Source organism: Petromyzon marinus, chromosome 4 (assembly GCF_048934315.1).
Source record: "Petromyzon marinus isolate PM22_M1 ecotype Great Lakes invasive population chromosome 4, UKy_Petmar_22M1.pri1.0, whole genome shotgun sequence".
Taxonomy (NCBI): Eukaryota; Metazoa; Chordata; class Hyperoartia; order Petromyzontiformes; family Petromyzontidae; genus Petromyzon; species Petromyzon marinus.
Genome location: NC_133670.1, coordinates 20,300,169 through 20,322,522, shown reverse-complemented (window position 1 = coordinate 20,322,522; position 22,354 = coordinate 20,300,169). Strand labels below are relative to the sequence as shown.

The 22,354-nt window shown below is 53.2% G+C and overlaps 3 protein-coding genes and 1 long non-coding RNA gene across 8 annotated transcripts in view; 1 reads left to right on the top strand and 3 right to left on the bottom strand.

Annotated features, from left to right (window-relative positions):
* The window catches only part of LOC116938504 (homeobox protein Hox-D3), a 185,044-nt gene that overhangs the window by 101,225 nt on the left and 61,465 nt on the right, over positions 1-22,354 (bottom strand). For 2 of the 5 annotated variants that reach the window (XM_032945644.2, XM_032945648.2), the window contains exon 1: positions 12,831-13,637. The exons of the other annotated variants lie outside the window; for them this stretch is intronic. The gene's annotated coding sequence lies outside the window, so the exon portion shown is untranslated. Of the gene's footprint in view, positions 1-12,830; positions 13,638-22,354 lie in introns of those variants that run through there. 5 annotated transcript variants of the gene reach the window in all.
* LOC103091696 (homeobox protein Hox-C6a) lies at positions 1,352-5,655 on the bottom strand. Its single transcript, XM_032945655.2, has 2 exons — positions 2,980-5,655; positions 1,352-2,155 (listed from the first exon to the last, which is right to left on the bottom strand). Exons 1-2 carry the CDS (start codon positions 3,440-3,442, stop codon positions 1,872-1,874), a joined length of 747 nt encoding a protein of 248 aa, XP_032801546.1. The 5' UTR covers positions 3,443-5,655; the 3' UTR covers positions 1,352-1,871.
* On the top strand, positions 13,715-19,766 carry LOC142910272 (uncharacterized). The gene is made up of 2 exons (XR_012932812.1): positions 13,715-13,804; positions 16,369-19,766. It is a non-coding gene; the product is annotated as an uncharacterized LOC142910272 (long non-coding RNA).
* On the bottom strand, positions 15,074-22,327 carry LOC116938508 (homeobox protein Hox-A7). Its single transcript, XM_032945656.2, has 2 exons — positions 20,817-22,327; positions 15,074-16,584 (listed from the first exon to the last, which is right to left on the bottom strand). Exons 1-2 carry the CDS (start codon positions 21,262-21,264, stop codon positions 16,349-16,351), a joined length of 684 nt encoding a protein of 227 aa, XP_032801547.1. The 5' UTR covers positions 21,265-22,327; the 3' UTR covers positions 15,074-16,348.

The following is a 22,354-nucleotide window of genomic DNA, read 5'->3' as shown; positions in this document are numbered from 1 at the left end:
GTTAGATTTGAAGGCAACGATCCAATACGATGGTATTTACCGGACAGGTCTATATTTGACACTTTTGATTATTGTGTGTTTCTAACCCAGCGATAATACGACAAGATCTTTGTTTGAGGGGGACAACAACAATAAAAAAGCACCTCCCAGGAGATATTACAGGAATTTATAAAATATTCCACCATACAATGGCAAAAAAACAAGCCATCTTTGACGTACACACATACACACATATATACACATATATATACATATATACACATATATACATATATATGTACATGCGTGTATTCCATATATGTTTTCAGAACGATGAAATGCATAGTTTGAAGATACACATTTTAAAAGCAAGCAACTTTGCCGTTAGTTCGCATGTTTATTTTTTTATAATCTGTTGGTTCGGAGTGGAGATTCTGATTGAATGAGTTGCCTTGGGGGGGGGGGGGGGGTTAGTGAAAACACTCGGGGAGATAGTGACAGTCTTGTTTTGTGTTGCTACACCGTTCGCTCCGTCGTCCTGGCAAATTTTCTGGACTTCCCCAGGTTATGTGCGTACGTCGCAATATGCCCAGCAGGTATAAAGACAAAGATCCTCCGTGTAGCCTTAACAGACTGTAGGGGCAAGTGCTGTTAGCGAGCACCTATAAAGGCCGGCACGGCACATGAGGGGGTGGGTGGCCAACACCACGCCCGGCCGCCTTTGTCTCCCTAGTGGCGATGTTTGCACATTGCATCAGGTACTCATTTGAGGCTGAATCGACCAAGGGAAGGCCCAGGACCGGTTCAGATAATCGTCACTGGTGTTGGCCGTGAGCGGGAATCGAACCCGGGTCGACTGGTTCGTAGCGCAGCGCGCTAACCGCTACACCACCGCTCCCCACAACAGAGAGATGCACACGCACACGCGCGCCCGTGCCACCTATCCAGGGCTGCCGTCGAATAGACAGATAGACGTAAAGGTAGATACGCGTGCATGGGGTCACGCTTTTTTAAAGTGGTGCCAACGTCTCAATGATGCCAGCCAGAGTCCGCGTGCGACTCTCGGAGTACAGGAGAGGAAGGAGAAGCGCGGGCGGGGGTGGTGGAGTTGATCAACGCGACCTTAGTTCCACGCCACCTTAGTTGCACGCGACCCGAGTTCCACGCGACGTCAGTTCCACGCCAATCGGCGACGTAAAATCGTCATTGGGTGGCGCGGAGAGAGAGGCTCGTCTTGCTTCTGTTGTTTGATCGCGGATCAGTTGTGATAACGTTTGGTGTTTTTAGCGAGCCGCGACGAGCTTTAATCCGTCCTCAAATATTGAGCAACGTCGCCTTTGAACGCGCCGAAAGGTCAGAGTCGTTTCTGCAGTTCACATGGAATAATTTTATTTCAGATACATTAATACCACTAAGTGATAGCATTGTAACACTAAAGATACGTAAATCACACGACGATTTTACAATACATTTACAAATGCTCTCTTTTTTACAGACATCGATTTCAAGAATATGTGAACACGTTCCATTTAACTACTTCCAATTATACATAGGCGATCGTGTATATGGACATACGGCCACTATTTCAAACAAAATATGCGACATCTTTTGTACACATTGATATAAGGACAGCAAAATGGACACAATTGTAAAAAAAAATATTTACGTGTACAATAATTATAATAATAATATCAAACAAGAAAATATTTTACCATGGTTGTAATTATAGTGCACAACATAGTTTACGTTTGTTTTAATGACACACTTAACTGCGCGGAAGATTTGTTGTTTTGTGCGCGTGTGCGCGTGTGCGTGTGATTTTTTTTCTTTCATATATTTTTGTTTGTATCGTTGTAAAAATGCAAAGTCCTGAAGTCCCGGCCCGGTGCAAGTCACGCACTCGGCGTGCCCTCCGACGCGGCCGCCGCCACCGCCGCAGCCGCCTCGCACTCCTCCTTCGAGAGGCTCGGGATATTGTGCTCCTTCTTCCACTTCATGCGCCGATTCTGGAACCAGATCTTGATCTGGCGCTCGGTGAGGCAGAGCGCGTGCGCGATCTCGATGCGGCGCCGGCGGGTGAGGTAGCGGTTGAAGTGGAACTCCTTCTCCAGCTCCAGCGTCTGGTAGCGCGAGTAGGTCTGGCGGCCGCGTCGCCGGTCTGTGCCAAGCCCCAGCCCTTCACGGCCCAACAGCCAGCACAGACAAGCGCGTTACAAGAGACAGGCCAGATCGACACCAACCGCTGGCATCGTCAGATTACACACTGTAGATAATCGGCAAACACCAGCGCCACCACCCCGTACCGCCTCAGCCGACACCCACCTACACATCAAGAATGGCACTTAAACGCGCACACATACAGCGAACGTGTAATTTACAAGATAGGATTGTCAGATAGGGTATCACGCGGTCGCGTTTTGGGTGAGGCTGCCGCTACTGTGCTGCTATTTTTAAACCGAACGGCAGCAAGCACCGGCCTCCCGTAACTGCTCTTGTTATTATGCAACGGAGCGTTTATTTTGCTAGCCATCGAGCAAGCAAACTGGAGCGTGCAAGCCATCCCACTCTGCGTAGCTAGCGGCACAAACCACTCATCTGGGCCGGTCACCGCTACGCGCTTTGCACACAAAAAAACTCAAGTCGCTGTACCTGCGAGTTCGCCCCCCCCCCCCCCATAACATTCTGCCCCCACACCTCCACCGCCGCCAATTCAGCGTATCCATCGCCGCTAAATCCGCCCGCGAGAAACGCAATTCGCAATGAGCAACTCATTGTTTACATTCGCGACCTGCGGCTTTTAAAGCGACGGCAACGCGCGCACCGGCTACCGGAGGGGTGGGTGGGTGGTGGTGGTGAACTCTGCGCAGGCAAGAACACAGAAAGGTGGCTACGCTACAGCCGTGCGGCGTGCACTCTCGTGCATGCAAAGGGGGCGAGCGGGCGAGCGAGCGAGCAAGAGTCGAGCGAGAGCGACGGCGAGCGAGAATCATCGTCACGTACCATTGTGCGAGTTCATGCGCTGCATCCACGGGTAGATGGGCACCGTCTGCTTGTGCTCGTAGGGCGACGGCGACGAGAGCGAGTGCGCACCACCGACGCGGGCCTGCGTGGCCGCCTCCTCTTTACCCTCGTGGCCGGGCAGCGCGAGTGGCAGCGAGGTCTCTCCGGCGAGCGCCGCAAGCCCTCCCACGGCCTCCTTGTCACGGTAGTAGCCGGCGTAGCTGTAGTCGTAGGCTGCCCGGCTCGCGCCGAACGAGCAGTTGGCTTGGGACGGGTAGTAGGCGTGATGGGACGCGGGGTAGGTCCTGTTGGGAAGCGTCGCCGGGCCGTACGGGGCTGGGAAGTGCCGCAGATGCTCGTATCCGAGCGGGTAGAGGGCGGACGCTTGCTCGGGGTAGAGCTCTTGTGAGGCGGACCCCGCTAAACTTTCGGAAAAGGCCGAGTTCACGAAATAGGAGCTCATGTCGCTCGGCTCCCGCGGGCTGGCGGGCGGGTGCTTAAATATTTGCAAGCTTTCCCCACAAGTCTGGGGTTTAAGTTATAGTTTTTTTTCCACTTCTTCGCAAAATGAAGTGTCTCGGCATGGCCCTGCGCCAGAAAATCGAGAGCGGGGAGCGGTCAGCTGACCGGCGGCGAGCCAATGAGAGGGGAGGTGACGAGGGTGGGAGAGGAATTTTTTTTTACATGGCACGACCAGACAGCACAGAGCGCGGCAGCGCCGGCTGAGTGCGGATGGCAAACCCGCCTCTTCTTCTGCTGCTGCTGATGCTGCTGCTGATGCAACTGCTGCTCGTGATGCAGCCGATTCCCTCTTTTCAAGCCCTGCGCGCTTCTCTCTCTCTCTCATCCGTTTTTTTTAATCGTTTGATTTATTTTTCTTCTTCTTCTTCTTCCCCTTCTTCTGTTTTTGTGGTGGTGGTGGGGTTGTTTTTTTTTGCCGGGGGAATTTTTTGTTTGATTGTTACCGCCGCCGCTAAACGCATAAAAAATATATATAACCGACAACAATCGACTGAAACCGAAAGCGTGATTTCGGTATTTTTCGTCGACACCTCTCCACCCCCACCGCCCCTTCCTCCTCCCCCACCCAACACCCCGCACGCTTTGCCCGGCGACACGAACGCGCAGAAAATGTATATGGCAAGGATGGTGATGAAGGCGCTCCAGCGAAGGGTGGGTATCAGCTGGGTGCCTGGGCCAAGTCAAGGTGCGCGAGGCCACTTAACGGCGCTTTAATTACAGCGCGCGAGCGCTCGATACGTAGCGCGAACGAGCACGCGCGGTGCGCGCCGTTTCTCACTCGTCGAGTTGTTTCGGTCCCGAGATTTGTAACCTCGCCCCCCCTCCGCCCCTCCCGTCGGTTTTGTTTCTTCTTGTTGCACACAATTGGCGAGGTGTACACAAAGTCAGGCGAACAGCAACCGACAGCGACCGTGCGCAACCGCGCGACAAAGCGTCCGCGTCGATCCCGCTCGCTCTGTGAGGAAGTGGGTGGGGTGGAAGCAGTGGGGGGGGGGGGGGGTAGCGGCGATATCCGCAGTTGCGAGGGATATCCCGATCCCCGGGGATTCAGTGGTCCCCGAAATTCCACACCCCCTCCCTCCCCTCGTGCGGGCCCCGCTCGCCCTGGTCCCCGGTCAAGCAGAGGGGGGGCGAGGGGCTCACGAGGGGGTGGGGGCGGGAGGGGGGGTAAGTTTCATCCACCGCGGGAACCCGAGGACGCACGGTCACCCCGTGACAATCCCCTCTCTCGTCTCACCCGACTCCGTGCGGTACGCGCGTTTATCTCTCTCTATATATCGCACGCAGTGGTGAATCGACGTGCGTAGCAGGGACTCACGCGCGACTCATAATTATCAGCGTTTGCTGCGCCTTCTGTATGCGTCTATGCACGTGTGTGTATGTCTGTATCTGTATGTGTGTGTGCGCAAACACATACCAAGACAAAACCTGCGTGTACAAAAAAAACAAAGACAACATGCACACACACATATCCATCGACACATAAAGAATAGGTCGGGCGTGTGATGCCCGTGCGTGTCGCGATGCGGAGTGTCTCGCGTGTCATCGCGCCTCGTTAAAGGAGGTACAGAGAGGCGAGGTCGGTCAGGGCAGGGCAGTGGGCATCGATTTGCGAGCGAGTTTCGCCGGGGTACGAGAGAGAGGGGGGGGGTCGCCTTTGACGAGGCGCGAACCGGGCTGGCTCGGTTGACCACGTCGAAGGGATATCGCCTCGGGGGGCTCAGGCGAAGCTTAGGGGGGTTCCGCGAGACACGGACGGACGACACCTGGGGGAGTGGGGGGGTGGCAGTCGACGGTCTCGCGGCTACGTGAAGTCGCCAGAACGACGCGTTACCAACTCTCGCGCAACGTACACACACATATATATACGCACACGTTATAAAAACACACGCGCGCACGCGCGCGCGGACAGGTTCATTTAGATATTATAATTTCAGTTTGCAAAAAAAAACCTAAACTATTAAAACGAATGAAAAGTCCACAATAAATATACTCTCAGGAAATGTTTCCCTATTTTAAAAGTTTGCGGCCGTCGCCTGCAAGCGACGCACGCGCGAGTTCTTTACGCGGCGATAGCTGATAATGAATTCGTGTCGTTATTCGGCGCTTAATAATTCGTGTTAATTGGTTCGCGGTGTCCCCACAGCGTCCTCTCTCCCCGTGACCCCCCCCCCCCCCCGTGACCCCCCCCTCTTCTGCTGCAATCCGCATGGCGCATTGTGCGGGCGGTACACGTGGATCAATAGCTATTTCGGTTTGTATGTGAACCGATTTATGGTAAATGCGCTCACATTTTGATGGTATTAGTATTGGATTTGTATGGGGAGGCGCGCATTGGGGTTTTTTTTTTTATCTCGCATACAACTGCCCATAAGTCTGCCGCATAAGACGCCCCCCCCCCCACCACCACCCCCGCAACCCCCCACCACCACCGAGCCCTCCGGCGGGATAATTTACCCCCCACATTTGCGGCGCCCAAACAGCGACCCCGCGACACCCGCCGCACGGAGGAGCGAGATGCGGCGAGGGCTTTTTTTGTGTCTCTGTGTGTGTGTTTAATCTCAGACTTTCACTATCAGCAGCAGCAGCATCATCAACAACAGCAGCAGCATCATCAGCAGTATCACATAATGAGACGGACAGGCTCTCTCTCTGTCTCCCTCTCTCTCTCTGCACGGACACATGTTCGTTGAAACAAACGAGAGTTTGAATTAGGGGGTGGCTAGGGGCCACGGCGGCAGCGGCGGCGGGGGGGTTGTTACGACCCCGGCAACCTCGTCCGTGAGTTGAACCGCGCAGTAATTCCACGCGCACGCAAAGCCGCGCCGAAGACGGTCACAATTCCAACGCAATCGGTGTTAACATTTCCTCGAGTGAGTCTTTCTACTTCCCGGGCAGGGGTTTTTTTTTTATTGCCGCAGTAAACAGGCGTTGTAAAATTAAAGGCTTCGGCAATAAATAGCGCGAATTCCGCTGTCAGCACCCGACGGAGCCGGCCGGCAAGCCCCGCGACCCCCTCGCGTGTCCCGCGGCTCCGAGCCGCCAGCCGGAGCCCCCCAACCCCCTCCTTGCCCTGCGCTGCGTCCACCCTCTTGGTGCTGGCCGTGGTTAAAACGCCACCGGTTATTCTTTATTTTCTTTATTTTCTTTTGGCTATGACGGATTCCGCGGTGCAACGCTCGCGCGTGCGCGCCTGTTCGCGTCCCTGTGTTTATGTATAAAAACATCGTCACGAGGGAGACAAAGGCGGTCGCGCGTGGCGCTGGCCACCCTTCGCCCAAAACCCGTGCGCCGTGCCTGCCTTCATAACGTGCTCGCTAACAAAGGCACTTGTCAAGGCTATACGGAATGACTTTTGTTTTTAATATGTATGCATGTGTGTGTGTGTTCATGCATTTTTGTGTGTGTGTGGTGCATGCGCGCGCCCCCTGCACGCGTGCGTTTTGTGTGTCTGCGTACGCGCGGCGCGCGTTAACGACCGCCCCCAAACACAGCGTGCGCGATCGGCGGTGGAAAAGTTTCTAGAAGGGGAACAAAAATGCGAGCAGGTAAACGGCGCTGGCGCCGAACCCGCGTCGCGGTGCGAGGCGCCGTCTCCTGCAGCGCTGCCTCCTCCACCGCGCGAGTTCGCAGCGAGCGACGAGCAGCTGTAGCCGGCCTCGACTCTCGTGACTCGCCGACAAACAGCAATGCATTGTCGCGAACTCTGCTACCGCGCCTCGGAAGATACCCGGGGCGAGCGCGTTCCGTTCTTATTTTTTTACTTACTCACTTAGTTTCGCCGAGAGGTTACTGTTATTGCGTTGTTGGCGATTATTTGTTCCTTGTTTTGTTTCGTCTCAGCAAACGCGTTTGCAAAGCGAGAACGGTGCCAAAACGCACTGATTCGCTTTCATCTTCGTCGTAGTGGTGGTGGTGGGGTGGGTTTACATTTACTTTAAAGTGCGTACGTTACATAATTTTGCGGTCAAATGCACACCCCCCCCCCCCCCCCCTCATTCGACTCGCTGCAGTCGCTCTGACGTTTGCGCGAGCAAGGCGAGAGACAGCGAATCTCTCTCCAAGCAACGCGATGTCTCTCTCGCGGTGGCTGAGTCGGGACTCGTGGCTCGGTTCCACGAGTCGACATCGAACGACTCGGCTTACGTAAAGGGAACTCGATACTAGAAAGTCACCCCCCCCCCCATCCTCCTCCCTCGCCGTTACTCCCAAATACTCAATTGCAGCCCTCGTATTTATAACCAAAAGGTAACTCACAACAACAGCGACTTGTCCGCGTTGGAGTCAAAGGAGCAGGCGCGGTTGGCTTGCAAAGTGTGGGATAATTCGGAGATGTCTACACAATCCGTGCGCGGGCTGATGCCATTTAATATGAGAGTGCGTTCTATTGGAAACGCCGCAATGTGCATAATAAATATACGCGTGTGCGTATGCGTATGGTGTTGGCAGCAATTTACCGCAACATAACGGTTACTCCTGCAGCCGTTTCGTTGTCATGAAGCAAAAGGCGAAAATAACCCGCCGCCGAAAAATATATAACGACAGTAGGTACAGATATTAGCAACAATTGTTATTTAAAAAAACGCTAATGTGTTTTTTATGTATACCAGAAAAATACTAGACGTGCACATATCGTATTATATTTAATAATCACCGTATAATTATTTAAACCCCCTCCCCCATCGCAACTCGCGACGAAATGTGAGTAAACATTCAGCCCACAAACATACGGCGTCCGCGATGTCGCTGAGTTTATAATAACAGTTAATAATAATAATGGTTAATAATACATTTATAATAATAATAATAATTTACAAGTGTGCGTTCGCTTTACAAAAAATGAAAGGTCCTCCCTTCGAACTTTACTCACTCGAAAAACAAAAACAACAACAATCCACGCACGAACCTTCGCGTTCTCAATGCATGCAGATTATTATTATTATTATAAAAAAATATTTCGCACCAAAACATGTACAATTCGTACATTTAAACAATGTATTTAACAACAAGAAACAGTGTGTATACGTAATTAATAGCCCCCGAGTCGAGCACTGAAAGTTTCAACAACAACAACAAACAATAACAACAACAATGGAAAGTCGTATAATTGACACGCACTCGGACAATTCAGATATTTTACTTTGCACTTATATCGACTAGAACTTTACAAAGTGCCGCTTGTTGCTGGCCGTCGCGTCGGCGTGCTTTGGGGGGTAGCGGTCTTCTCGGCAAATCTTTATTTGTCAAACAAACAAAAAATATTTATAAATAATCGACGTGAATGTTAGACCGTTGTTGTTTGTGTATCCCCCGTATTTTGACGCGGCAGTTGCTTGAAGTTAACGCTGCGATGCAGAGCGGCGGGGGGTGCATCTCAAACACAGTCAGGCGTCTAGGCCTCTGTACTACAGCACCGCATATGCAACGTTTATGTTGATACATATATACGTAGACGTTGAGAGGTGTACCGTGTATACATTCACGAGGGGGATGGGGGCAATATCTGCCGTATACCCCCCCCCCCCCCAACTCATCATTTCACTCCAATTCCACAAATCGCATCCTGAGTCCTGGTAACCGTGGCCGCGTATCAGTGGAAGTTCCCCTCACTAATCCCCCCAATCTCACCCCAACAACAACAACTGCTTTTGTACCGTCGCTGATTGCACGCGGAATTGGCCGGCGCCAATTAACACCATCACACTATATTAATGTAAATATTTTATAAAATAATTGGGGAATTTTTTTTTAGTCGGCTAATTTTGAGCACCTGTTTACAAAACCCCGCGCTCAGTGCAAACAGCGGCGGCTCGCTGGTGGCGGCGAGAGACGGCGCCGAGGCCGTCCGCGCTTTGGACACCTACGCGCGGCCCGAGAATTGCGATGGGCTGGCAGGGGGGGGGGGGTAGCGTCCCTTTTGAGAATATAAGGGGGGGGTAACGACGATGTCCCTCTACGTATAAAAAAAAATAATACATTTTTCTATAAAAAAAAAATTGTAGACATCGCATCAGCCGTCACTGCCTCTTTTGGGAGTGAGGATTTTCAGCAAAAATTGGTTCGATACAAGCAAGACTCTAGATCGTTTTTTTTACATTAAGTGCATGCTTATATGTGTGTATATATATTTCAAATGAGATACGTCCTTACACAGGTATGTGTGCTACGCTACGACTCATGCCAGGTAGTAGAAACTTTTACTTTGGAAAAATTCTCTCTCGCAACGCGACATCCCGATAACACAGTACAGGTGTGGGCAAAACGCGTTTCAAAACACGCGAACGCGTTTCAAAACACGCGAACGCGTTTCATTTTTAAATGAGGTGTGACAGATCCTCATGTGCAGTTGATGTCAGTGTAATCTTAATTCCTCCCGAGCGGGTGAAACATTAATAAAATAAGATAAGCATGAACAATAATGCTAATTTTGATATATAAAGTGTCATCTATAAACAATAATATTTCAGAAGAACATCAATAATAATACGATGTAATATTTAGGAGAGAGAAAAAAACGTGTAGGATGGAGACAAAACTCCATAACAAAAGTGTCACCTCCTAAGCCCTTTTAGAGGGCCGAAGTCTGAAACGTCGACGTGAATAATCGAGTCGACGACAACGCTCAGTGTGATGTGCTGCACACAATGAGAATATCACACGTGGCGGGAATAAACAAATTATCATATTTGTCATCGTTCCCGAAATTTATTTAATGTAGAATTTTGCGCCTACAATATTTCTGCTTTCATATTTGATGATGATGACGATTATATTATCATTGTTCTTTGTGCACAGACTAAATAAGCACAAACGAGCTTGCAATAATTCGCGAGTGAATGAATACAAAACGTACAAGCAGTATAATATACACGCGTATTAATAATGTAAACAGAGATGTGTACACACGTGCAGCATGCACGCGTGTCGTAACGTGCGCAGTGTCACGAGTTCCCGTGCCTCTACTTTCGTGTTGTCCCATCGGACCTGTGGGCTTTCTCCGGATACCCTTCGGCTTCCTTTCGTTTGCCCAAAACCACCTCTTTCGCACCGTACGTAGCCAACCGTGCTAATCGGAGGTGCAGATAAGGGCAACACAACTAAACACACTACCGCGTGTAGCAAGCAGCAGCAGCCACCCCTACCTACTTGATAAGAGTCTTGAGACTCGCGCATGTGTTCCCGGGGCATGAGTACAGGGTTAGTCGTCGTATAGCAGTCGTTGTCCACGCTCCAAGCTGCGTGTGTGTGTGTGCGCCCCTGTTGTGCCGTGCCGGGTGTGGCGAATGTCGCGTGACAGCGATGGGCAGCCACCGAATTGCAGCCGGAACAGTCCGGAACGCCTCGCCGGGAATTGTTTTGACCAACGCCACAATTCGCATGAACGCGCGGGCGCATGAAGCAGGTAACAACACTTTCGGGATTATTATTATGATGATAATTACTATTATAATCGATAGGTGCACCTTATATAGACTCTCGCGAAAGTGCATTTTCCGCCAATAATTCCCTACTCTGAGACGAGACGGGCAGGCATCTTGCCGGACTGGACAATAATATCGCGTGAGAAGTTAAGCACCGGTGTTTGGGCGATGCGATGGGGAGGCTAGCTGGCTGCCTGCACACACCCCCACCACCACCTTAGGCCTGGCCATCATCACGCGGGGTAAAGGGGCGCTGCTTTGCCGCAGGCCGAACCTCCCGGCGGCCTCGGGGCTCCAGGAGGCGCGCGGCACTCCGCTGCCTCGAGAGCGGCTTGCGCTGCAAGTGGCGGCTCCGCGCCGCAAGGGGGCGCACAGAAGGGGGCGAGGCGCAGCGCGCGCGCAACGCGACGCCGCTGCCACGGCTCTTTGCCGCAAAGTTGTAAATTACGGGACCGGTGGTGCATAAGCCGAGGCACCATTTTTTTATTAATAAAAAAAAACATCCCCCCAAAAAACAGCAGCAGCAGCCACCACATCCGTAGCCAGCCGACACAACAACAAAAACAACAGCCATCGCACATAACGCGACCCAGCCGCGCGCAGAAGCGGCGTCGAGAATGAATGAAAAAGGGACACGGGAGGTAGCGAAGTAGCGAGCGAGCTCACGGGGAGCGTGAGAGGTGTCGCGGAGGCGCTCGTTAGCGCTCCTCGAGTCCGCACGCGAGGACAGAGGCTGCGCGCTCGCCGATTGACACGGAGAGCGCCCGCTAGGACGGGAGAACGCCCGCTAGGACTGGAGAGCGCCCGCTAGGACTGGAGAGCGCCCGCTAGGACTGGAGAGCGCCCGCTAGGACTGGAGAGCGCCCGCTAGGACTGGAGAGCGCCCGCTAGGACTGGAGAGCGCCCGCTAGGACTGGAGAGCGCCCGCTAGGACTGGAGAGCGCCCGTGTCGCAGCGAGCCACCATCCCGCGTGTGTCGCACGCACGCACGCACACATAGAACACCCCCACCACCGCCAGAGCCCACCCCACCCCCCCCCCCGCGTACGAGATGCACCCCAGCGGAAGCATTGTTTTTTTTCAAAAATCAAAACACGTAAACAAACGCCGTTGCTTTTATAACAAATAAAAACAACAACAACATTGGCGTGCGCGAGGAGGAGGTGCGCTGAGCGAGCGGCCGCGGTCGGTCGGCTCCCGGCCGCACCGCAGCCCCGAGCGGGGGATATTATTCCGGTCACAGCCGCTAACCACACCCACACAATTACCCACGACGGACGGAGTAATTAATAATCCTCAATTCAACCAAGCAAACGGTGGTTTTATTTGTTCTACATTTGAACGAACACACACACACACAAAAAAGAGAAAACAAATATTCCAAGCGCAAACAATGCGACGAATTGGCAGCGAAGATTATCAAACACAGAGTCCCGGTAGCTGCGGCAGTGACAGAACCCTCAATAAGCGGGGGGGGGGGGGGGGTAGACGCGAGCCGCTCAGCCCGGACCCTCCCCGGGCCCTCCGCGCCCGCGTGGGCGCCGGGTGGCCGCACACGAGGCCGGGCAGAGAGCGCGCGCGCGCGCTTGGGGGCCCGGGCAAGGCCACAAAACATTCACACTTTGGCTCGAGTCGCTCCAGCGGGAGCGCGCACTTGTCACATGAGCCCACGGACACAGGAACACCGACGCGCACATTTGCCCAAGGCGTAAGCTCAGCCGCTGACAGTGCCCGCCGGGACCGCGTGCGCGCGTGCATGCGCGCGCGCGGCTGCGCCACGGAGCCTCCCCGAGCGCCCGAGGTGGCGGCCGCCTCTCCCGGTGCCGCCGCAGCGTCCGGGGGGCACCGCCGCCTTAGGGGGGGGGGGAGTCGAGCGAGACCGAGAGGCAGGCAGAGCCCGCCGCTTACCAACAGGTTCCGTGAGGTGGTCGAGACGCAGGTCGCGCTCCCGCCTCCTCTTCCTCCTCTTCCTGGTGGTGTCGCGTAACGCGCACTCGTTCCGTGTCCGGGGCATTATATCCAGGGCGTCTGGCGGCGGCAGGGGAAGCGGCGAGCTGTGGCTGGGGGGGGGGCGCAGGGAGTAGCGGTGCTCGCGACACCTTCACGATGCGACCGGGCAAGGCGGTTGCTGGGGGTAGGCAGGCGGGCGGGCGGTCGAGAGAGCGGGCGGGCGGACGGGCGGGCGGTCGGACAGGCCGCCGCCCAGCCCTGCCCCTCGCCCGGCCCGCGGCCGCGCCTCCTCGCGCCGAGCCGCGCCGACTGCGCGAGCCGACGGCGCGAGGGGCAATGACAAAATGCCCGGGGTTTTTTTTTTTGGGAGCGTAATTTGGGCGACGTAAGAGCCACAGCTGCGACACCAGAGCCGGGTAGAGAAGACTGCACGGGGGGACACTCACTAGGGAAATCATAAAAAGTTCACGTTCATGGTTACTGGCCACATGACCGCCGCCAACCAATGACGAGGCGGAACGACTCGTAAAGTTTTATCACAAAGTTGTAAATTTTAATAAAACAACAAGGAATTTATTGTCTCCCCCCCCCCCGCCCGCAGTAGGTATCCTCGCCTCCAGTCCGCCATGTTCTTTTAGGAAGGAGCTTTTGTCTTTTGTGTTTTTGGGGGGGTCTGTTTCTTGCTTGCTGCTGCTGTTGTTGTTGTTGAGCAGCGCGTTTGTGCTGCCCGGGGTGTAATCCGAGCTGCTCATCACCTGCGCGTGGCGGTGCGCACCGCGAGAGAGAGAGACAGGAACTACTTTTACTGTGCTGGGATTCTGAGCGCGGGCTCCCACGATGGGTAGGCAGCGGCAGCAGCGGCAGCAGCAGCGGTCGGGGGGGGGGCACGAAATCGCTCTCGTGCGCGTTTGCATTGTCGCCCCTCGTGCACCGTGAGTACGAACAACAATACGAAATATAAAAAAATATATATTTGCGACGCGAGGTATTATTGCTGCTCCTAGCGCTGCTCGGAACAATATTGGCCCCATGTTTTTTTTTTGGGAGAGGCGGTGAAGGTGGGTGGTTGTGGTGGTGGTGGGGGGTAATCTTCCACCGGAAAAGAGAGAGCGGGGGGGGGGGCTACCACGCACGGCTTTTAACTCGAAACGGAGGTGGGGACCGTGGGTTTTGGGGGCACTTACCGTGTTTTTTTATTTCCGTGCAGTCAGGGATGTTACGTGAGATGTGACGCATTTATATACAGATCTGACACATTTAATACGCGGTCTCCGCACGCGACGGTTACGAGTCTTGTCATATATATTTTTTAAATAATATAGATTTCGCGCCCACGGTGGTACGCGCGGTGTGCGAACGAATATATGGGACTCAAATGATGACGCAGATCGCCGTAAATGCTGCCCATTGAGTGTCACGAACCCCTGCGACTGGACATCCGTGAAGTAAACAAAGCTCCGTAGCTCATCGGATCACTCCGGTATAGATAATTCAATATTCTGATACTCACTTAAAACAAAATTGGGGGGGGGGGGGGGGGCACGTACAGGCGGATGACCGAGTCTCGTGTACACGAGGAACTGCTCACGGAGGACTGCTCACCCAGGCAGACGTAACCTCTGGGACTCTGAACCGAATGCGACATCCGCACGGCGACCTGGCCTAGGGAAGGCCGCGGAACGACGTACCGTGGCCACTTCCATCGGCGATTTCGCGCAGAGAATTAACTCGGCAATAGCTACTACAATCGGCGGGGTTGTTTTTGTTGTTCAGTATTTCGGGAATTGCTGCGAGTCCCGGTAAATTTTTCGTTGAGAATTTCCGTCGGCAGTTTTGGGAAACCCGACGCGGTTACCGCGCATTGGCGGTGCGTTTTCTTTGCACGGAACGCGCAATTTGTATGGAGTGCAAGACTTTTATTTGCATTGTTTTGGAAAATGCGTCAAGCGATTGCGCGCGATGTTTGTATTTATGTGCGCAGGTGAATAACCCCGTATATGTATATATGTATATGTATACATGTATGTATATGTATACTACATTTATTCCACACGTGTTGGGGGGGGGGATAATAACCGTTGATATTTTGATTCGTTTATTGAATAACAAAGTCGAACGAATGCGCAACAGTTTATTGAGAAAGATGATCGACTTCCACGAACTTTCGCAAACAAAGAAATGAAAAGGACGACACATATATATTAAAAAAAACATTTTCAGTGTACGGTTTTATTTGAGTGTCACGTTAAATCACACACCATCACCACCACTAACCGACACGAAATGCTCCACGGTAATGATACATTCAAGTTACACAGGATGGACGTGGGGATTTCTTGTAAAATATCCCGACCTTAAGAGACGACGATTGATTTACCTATCAGACACACACAGCTAAACGGCGACCACACACCACACAAAACGATCACGTATGTTTAGTGTTACATTTACTTCGTTGTTGAAAATATAAAAAATGAAGGTAAAAGTTATGTACATTAAAAGAGACGCTTTTATTTTTGTTACGACACGTGTGTGCGTGTAACGAGACGTGGTTTCTTGTGAGTGGGGGAGCGGTGGTGCAGCGGTTAGCGCTACGCCGCGCTACGATCCTGGCCACCCGAGTTCGCTTCCCGCTCACGGCCAACACCGGTGACGATTATCTGAACCGGTCCTGGGCCTCCCCTTAGGTCGACTCGGCCTCAAATGAGTACACGGGGCGGTGCGTAGAATCATCGCCACTCGGGAGACAAAGGCGGCCGGGCGTGGTGCTGTTGACCACTCAACCCCGCTCGTGTGCCGTGCCGGCCTTCATAGGTGCTCGCTAACAAACACTTGCCCCTACGGTCTGTTCAGGCCTATACGGGGGGGGGGGGATCTTCGTCTCTTTATTTATCGTAAAGTCAGCCGAAAGGAAGCGGCGCGTTTTCTCGACTCTCCCCGCGCAGCGGTCGCCCCCCCCCCCCCCGCCTGCTCCCCTCTCTCTTACTTTTTAGGTTCAGAACAGCCAACAAACAATAATACTAATGAGAACAGCAGCAGCACACACACGCGCACACACCCACATCGAGGTAAAATGCGTGTAAATGTTTCATTACGGTCACCGCTAACACCTCGCTCGGACGCACGCGCGCGCGCGGCTCCAAAGCTGTTACACACCTGGTGACGAGAGGAGAACACGAAGGACGTGCGGTCCGCCCTGGCTATACTCGTCGTGAGCTACTCAATGTGACGGAGCAAATAACTTACACGACACACTCATGCGCACTTTTTACGCACACACACGAAACAACCGAAGGCTGATTTCTGCTTGAACCAATTTTTTCGCAGCCCCCCAACCCCCCCCCCACTACCCCGTCCACGTTTGTCTCGCTGGTTCGCGCTCGGCGGCTGTCTTCGCTGCCCCCCAGCCCCCCAAACTAAGAACCCCAATTGCCCCTCCCCCCTCCTCCCCCCCTCAAAAAAATAATCTCCCTTTTCTAATCTTTCTTTTCCTCAGAAGCGGACGCTTCCGCGGCCGGATTCTGGTGCTCCTTCTTCCACTTCATGCGCCGGTTCTGGAACCAGATCTTGATCTGGCGCTCGGTGAGGCAGAGCGCGTGCGCGATCTCGATGCGGCGCCGGCGGGTGAGGTAGCGGTTGAAGTGGAACTCCTTCTCCAGCTCCAGCGTCTGGTAGCGCGAGTAGGTCTGGCGGCCGCGTCGCCGGTCCGGACCTTGGCACGGGTACAAGAGCAGCAGCAGCGGTCACCCCCAGAGAGCAGCAGCTACCCCCCCCCCCCCGCTCCACAGTGCCCACCACCACAACGAAGACAAATAATGATTTCCACCCCCCCCCCCCTTTCAACTTCTTCCACCGTGTAGTCTGAGCAGACTGTTGGGGCAAGTGTTGTTAGCGAGCACCTATGAAGGCCGATATGGCACGCGAGGGGGTTGGGTTGAAGTTCAGACCTTGTCTCGCAGGTGCTGATGATTACACGCACAGCGCACCAGGTACTAAGTAATGGTTCGGTCGAACTTGGGGAGCCTCCGGACCGGTTAAGATAGTCGTCAGTGATGTTGGCTGTGAGCGGGAATCGAACTCAGGAAATTGGGGTTTGTGGCGCAGTGCACGAACAACTGCACCTGCATTTGTCCAACGGGACACGGATTCACAGACACACGCACAAGACACGGACACACAGACACTCACGCTGACGGACTCACGCACTCGTGCGCTTTCTGTGTGCGCGTCATGTTTTACTCACTAGTCATGTACAAACAATATTCGTGTACAAGTGCGTATGCACACACACACACATAGTAGGCATATGCATGTTTAAATTGTGTTTTTTGTATATAGACATGCACGCGTCCACTGTATACAAACGCATATCCACACATGATGTACTCACTAAAAAGTTTCTGCACACACTCGTTCGGCCCTTGCTGTGCGTGCATCGTGCATATACCCACTGTGTTGTAGTACGTCGCGTGCACATGCAGTGCCCGCATAGCAGGCCCGTGTGCATGTCTAAAATAAAACATTACAACAAAAACATAGTTGTGCATTAGGCCTACTATGATCCGCAAAAATGCACAGACGATATGGACAGTCACGTACGTGCACGTGTCGGTCTTCTGTGTGCACGCGTGTGCGCACGTGCACTATACACGTATGCGTAGTTTTCATGCGGGAGGTGGTGGAGCGGTGGCGCGGTGGTTAGCGCGCCGAGTTAAATGAACCCCGGTCACCTGAGCTTCATTGCCGGCCGCGCGTGACGTCGGCGGCTGGCGAGTGACACCTGGAACCCATCCCTCCTTCACCAGCCCGCACTGACCAGCGCGGTGAAGTATGGCCAAACAACGCACGAAGGCGTTCATCCATCCAGCAGTGGAATTGACAAAAGATGCCGTAAATAGTTTGTGCACGCACGCGCATGTGCCTTCTGCGTGTACATAATTTCGCACGATGCTTTGTATTGAAGGGTTTATTGTGCGGACGCAACCGGGCCTACTGCACGCGTGCCATGTGTATACCCACGCTGCTAATATATATGTGCAGTCTGTGTACACATGCATCGGTTCTACAATACGGCGCACGCACACACACACGCGTGCGCTATAAAAATGTACACTTGGCACGTACAAAGATCCCCGTATAGCCTGTAACAGACTGTTGGGGCCAAGTGCTGTTGGCGAGCACCCTATGAAGGCCGGAACGGTACACGAGAGGGTGGGTGGCCAGCACCACGCCCGACCGCCTTTGTCTCCCTAGTGGCGATGTTTGCACACCGCACCAGGTACTCATTTGAGGCTGAGTGGACACGCACACGCACGCATACGGGCCTACGATATGGATACATGCACAGATTACACACACGGGAATACCATGCATGTATACAAACCTTACACGTGTAGGGAAAACGTGCGCCGCGTGTTTTATATACAGAGTGCGTGCATGTACAACTACACATAAGTCGTGAACACGCACCTGTATATGCACACTGGTAGTATGTTATTTATTTATGCATGTTAAAACTGTTAATACAGTGTCAATATTTATATTCCAGGATCGTGAGACTATAGCGGCGGTTTGGGGTGGCATTAATTCATCCAGCAGCGGATTGACCATGACTCATAATATGTGCGATGATTCACGTGTACATGTGTGTGATGATTAACGTGTACATAATGTGTGTGATTATTAACGTGCACATAATGTGTGTGATGATTCACGTGTACATGTGTGCGATGATTCACGTGTACATGTGTGCGATGATTCACGTGTATATGTGTGCGATGATTCACGTGTACATGTGTGTGATGATTCACGTGTACATGTGTGTGATGATTCACGTGTACATAATGTGTGATGATTCACGTGTACATAATGTGTATGATGATTCACGTGTACATGTGTGCGGTGATTCACGTGTACATGTGTGCGATGATTCACGTGTGCATAATGTGTGATGATTCACGTGTACATAATGTGTGTGATCATTCACGTGTACATGTGTGTGATTATTCACGTGTACATGTGTGCGATGATTCACGTGTACATAATGTGTGCGATGATTCACGTGTACATAATGTGTGCGATGATTCACGTGTACATAATGTGTGCGATGATTCACGTGTACATAATGTGTGCGATGATTCACGTGTACATAATGTGTGTGATGATTCACGTGTACATAATGTGTGTGATGATTCACGTGTACATAATGTGTGTGATGATTCACATGTACATATTGGCCTGCTATATTTACATGTACTGTATTATGCAAGCGCAATAATGCGCACAGGTATATTTCTAATTATAATTAAAGTAATATATGTAGTAATTGACGCGCATATGACATATCGATAGCCCAGTGTGTGTACACACATTTACACGGACGCAGGACTAATTTACCATAAGTATCATGTACACGCGCAATGTATATCTGAACACTTGGTACACGTAAAACCGTGCAGGTGTGCTCAATGTATATATAAATATTCCGTCCATATTTGTATTCCCATACTTACATACATAAATATCCGCTGCATGTATCGCTCTACGCAATTGCATGATATATATTCTTTGATATACTTTTTTTCATATATATACAGTGTTCACACACGCGCGTGCGCAGTAACATCTGCACGCATCCACACAAACACGCGCGGTCGCCCACTGACAACCGCGTGTTACAATTAACGCGATGTACAAATTAACGTCGAAAGGCGTTGATAATGGAATAAAAAAAAACCATTACAATTTCTGGTATTGAAAATTGTTTTTTATCTTCATGCAAAAAAAATAAAACGACTCACTCCTCGTTATAGTGCGCACGTTTCTGTGAAAACAATGAACAATATATATTTTTTTGTAATGCATCGTTGGAAAATAAAAGGTGCGAACACAAAACCAAAAAAAAACGTCAAACAGAAAATTTTCGGTCGCTCGTCCTCAAAAACTTTTTTTGACGTCGCCGTCTCGCGCGCGTCGTCACCGCGGGGTCCCGAGCCGGCGTCCGTCTCCTGTCGACCCCGGCGAGTCTCCGTTGTCCACTACGGGGCCGCTCGACGAGACAACAAGAGCAAGGGGACACACTCGCTCGCCGCGTGCGCGATACAACAAACCACCGACCACAGCCAAACCCGCAACCAACCCGCCGCCGCGCTGGCACGCACAGATCGCGCAGACCACGCGTTTATAGGTGGCCGGTGGCGAGTCGCCCACGGTCACCTGTGCGGCCCAGGCGCGCCTCCTCCCTCGTCTCCTCCTCTTCCTCCGCCTCCTCACGGCGGCGAACTCTCCTCGACCCCGACCCCACAGCGCCCGCGCCGCCGCCTTTTGTTATCGCCGCAAAACGCTCGATATTCGTCCCCCCCCCCCCCCACCGTGAGCAGCGATGTTGTACAATATCGACGTACAACATGTAGCATTATGTAAAACCATCATCATCATTACCGTCATCACCGTCATCATCATCATCGGCGGCAGCGTTGTGTTACATTACGCGGGGTTTGCGTTCTTTTGTTCGAGGCACCCGGCCACTGTGAACGCGTCGCGGGACATTTCACCGTGGAGTCATCTCGGCGCCGTTGTTTATCGCCCCCCTTAATGAGATGCGCGTCGGCCGTGCACCCGCGAGCGCGGACGAAGCGCGCGAGTCTCGAGGAGTCGCCGAGGCGCGCTTCGTCTCCGCGACTTCCCTCCGCTCCGCGCAGCGCGCGCGGACCACCACCACCAACCCCCCCTCCCACCCCGGCCTTCTCCTCCTCCTCGCTCCACACAGCTCGCGACGCGCCCCGCGCCAACCTAAACCCCGCGTCGTGTACGCGGACCTCCGTGCACACGACCGGGTGCCCCGCTCGAGCGCGTCGCGAGTTTGCGGCTGGGTCGTGGTGGGTGGAGGGGGGAGGGCTGGCGAAGAAGAAGGGGGAGGGGGTGATGGCGGTGTGGGGAGACTACCTGCCGTGGAGCGCATCCACGGGTAAATGCGCAGCCCCGCGTCGCTCCTGGCCGCCAGCGCCCTCTCCCCGTCCGCCTCCGCCACCGCCGCCGCCGCGGCCGCCTCCTTCCCGTAGGGGCTATGCCCGAACGGCTGCTCGTAGGCGGTGCACGCGAGCCCGAGCGGCGCCGAGCCGCCGAGCGCGTAGCCCGCGCCGTAGACGGAGCCCGGTGGACCGCCGCCGCCGCCCTGCTGATAGAGTCCGTAGAGCCCCGACACGGAGCCCGGGAACGAGGCCGCGGCGGCCGCTGCTGCTGCTGCTGCGGCTGCGGCAGCGCCCGAGCTGAACGAGTCGGCGGAGAATTCGCACGCGGGCCGAGGCTCCACCAGCCCCGCGCCGGGCTGGAAGACCGAGGCTCCCGCGGTATATTTGGGGAAAAGAGAGTTCACATAATACGACGAACTCATAATGCGGCCTGATGATTTGTCGACGGAGACTCTTCCGTGTCGGTTTTACGAGGACCCTTTGATATATGGTTAAAGCAGAGGCCAGATTTACAATGAACGCCCATCCTCCTCCCAGCTAAACTCTTGGGCCGCATGTTTGCGCATGTGACGTTTCATAGCCAATGGGAGATGAGAGGGCCCTATGATGCATTCGTTTAATCTGAATGCCCTGGTCAGAGACGCCGCTGCCGTTGTGCCCGCTGCTGCGTTGCAAAAAAAAAACCTCACACGACGTTGAGAAAATGACCGCTCATTAATTGGCTCGTGACGAGAATGTGTATTTATTGGCGTTGTAATTATCCGTCGTCATCGTGGCGATCAAAACAAACCGCGTGTATATTTTGTCAACGATTTCAAAATAAAAGCGTCGCCCTCCGGAATGTTTCGAACTGCCCTCTCTCCCCCCCTTGTGCGTGTCCCCAGACAGGGGTTTAACACGGCCCCTGGAAGCCCCCCCTGTCCAGGAGGGCGGGGGGGGGTTAGAAACTTGGCCGCGGGAAAGGCGGAGGAGAGGTCGCCGCTTGTCTCGGCGTTTTGACCGGTGGCGGCCGCTGTGACGTCACCGCCGCGAGCCCCACTCTCTTTTCTTCTCTCTTCTTCTCTCTCCCTTCTCTCCCTTCTCTCTCGCTTCTCTCTCTTCTCTCTCTTATCTCTCCCTTCTCCTCTCTCTCCCTTCTCTCCTCTCTCTCCCTTCTCTCTTCTCTTCTCTCTTCTTCTCTCTCCCTTCTCTCTTCTTCTCACTCTCGCCTCTCTCTCGCCTCTCTCTTCTCTCTTCTTCTCTCTCCCTTCTCTCTTCTTCTCTCTCTCGCCTCTCTCTTCTTCTCTCTCTCGCCTCTCTTCTCTCTCTCGCCACCGTGACGCGCTCCGTGATTTGTGCTCTTCCGTGAAACGCGGCGCAAGCCGCGACTGCTGAAATTGTTGCTTTATAGAGACCGGATGCACTATTTCATAATTCCAATTTTTTTTTTAGATACAGCTACATAATGTTATCTTTCGCGAAATATTGGTGAACCTCCGTCGTTAAATTGGCATCTTGGGCACTCGAGTGAGG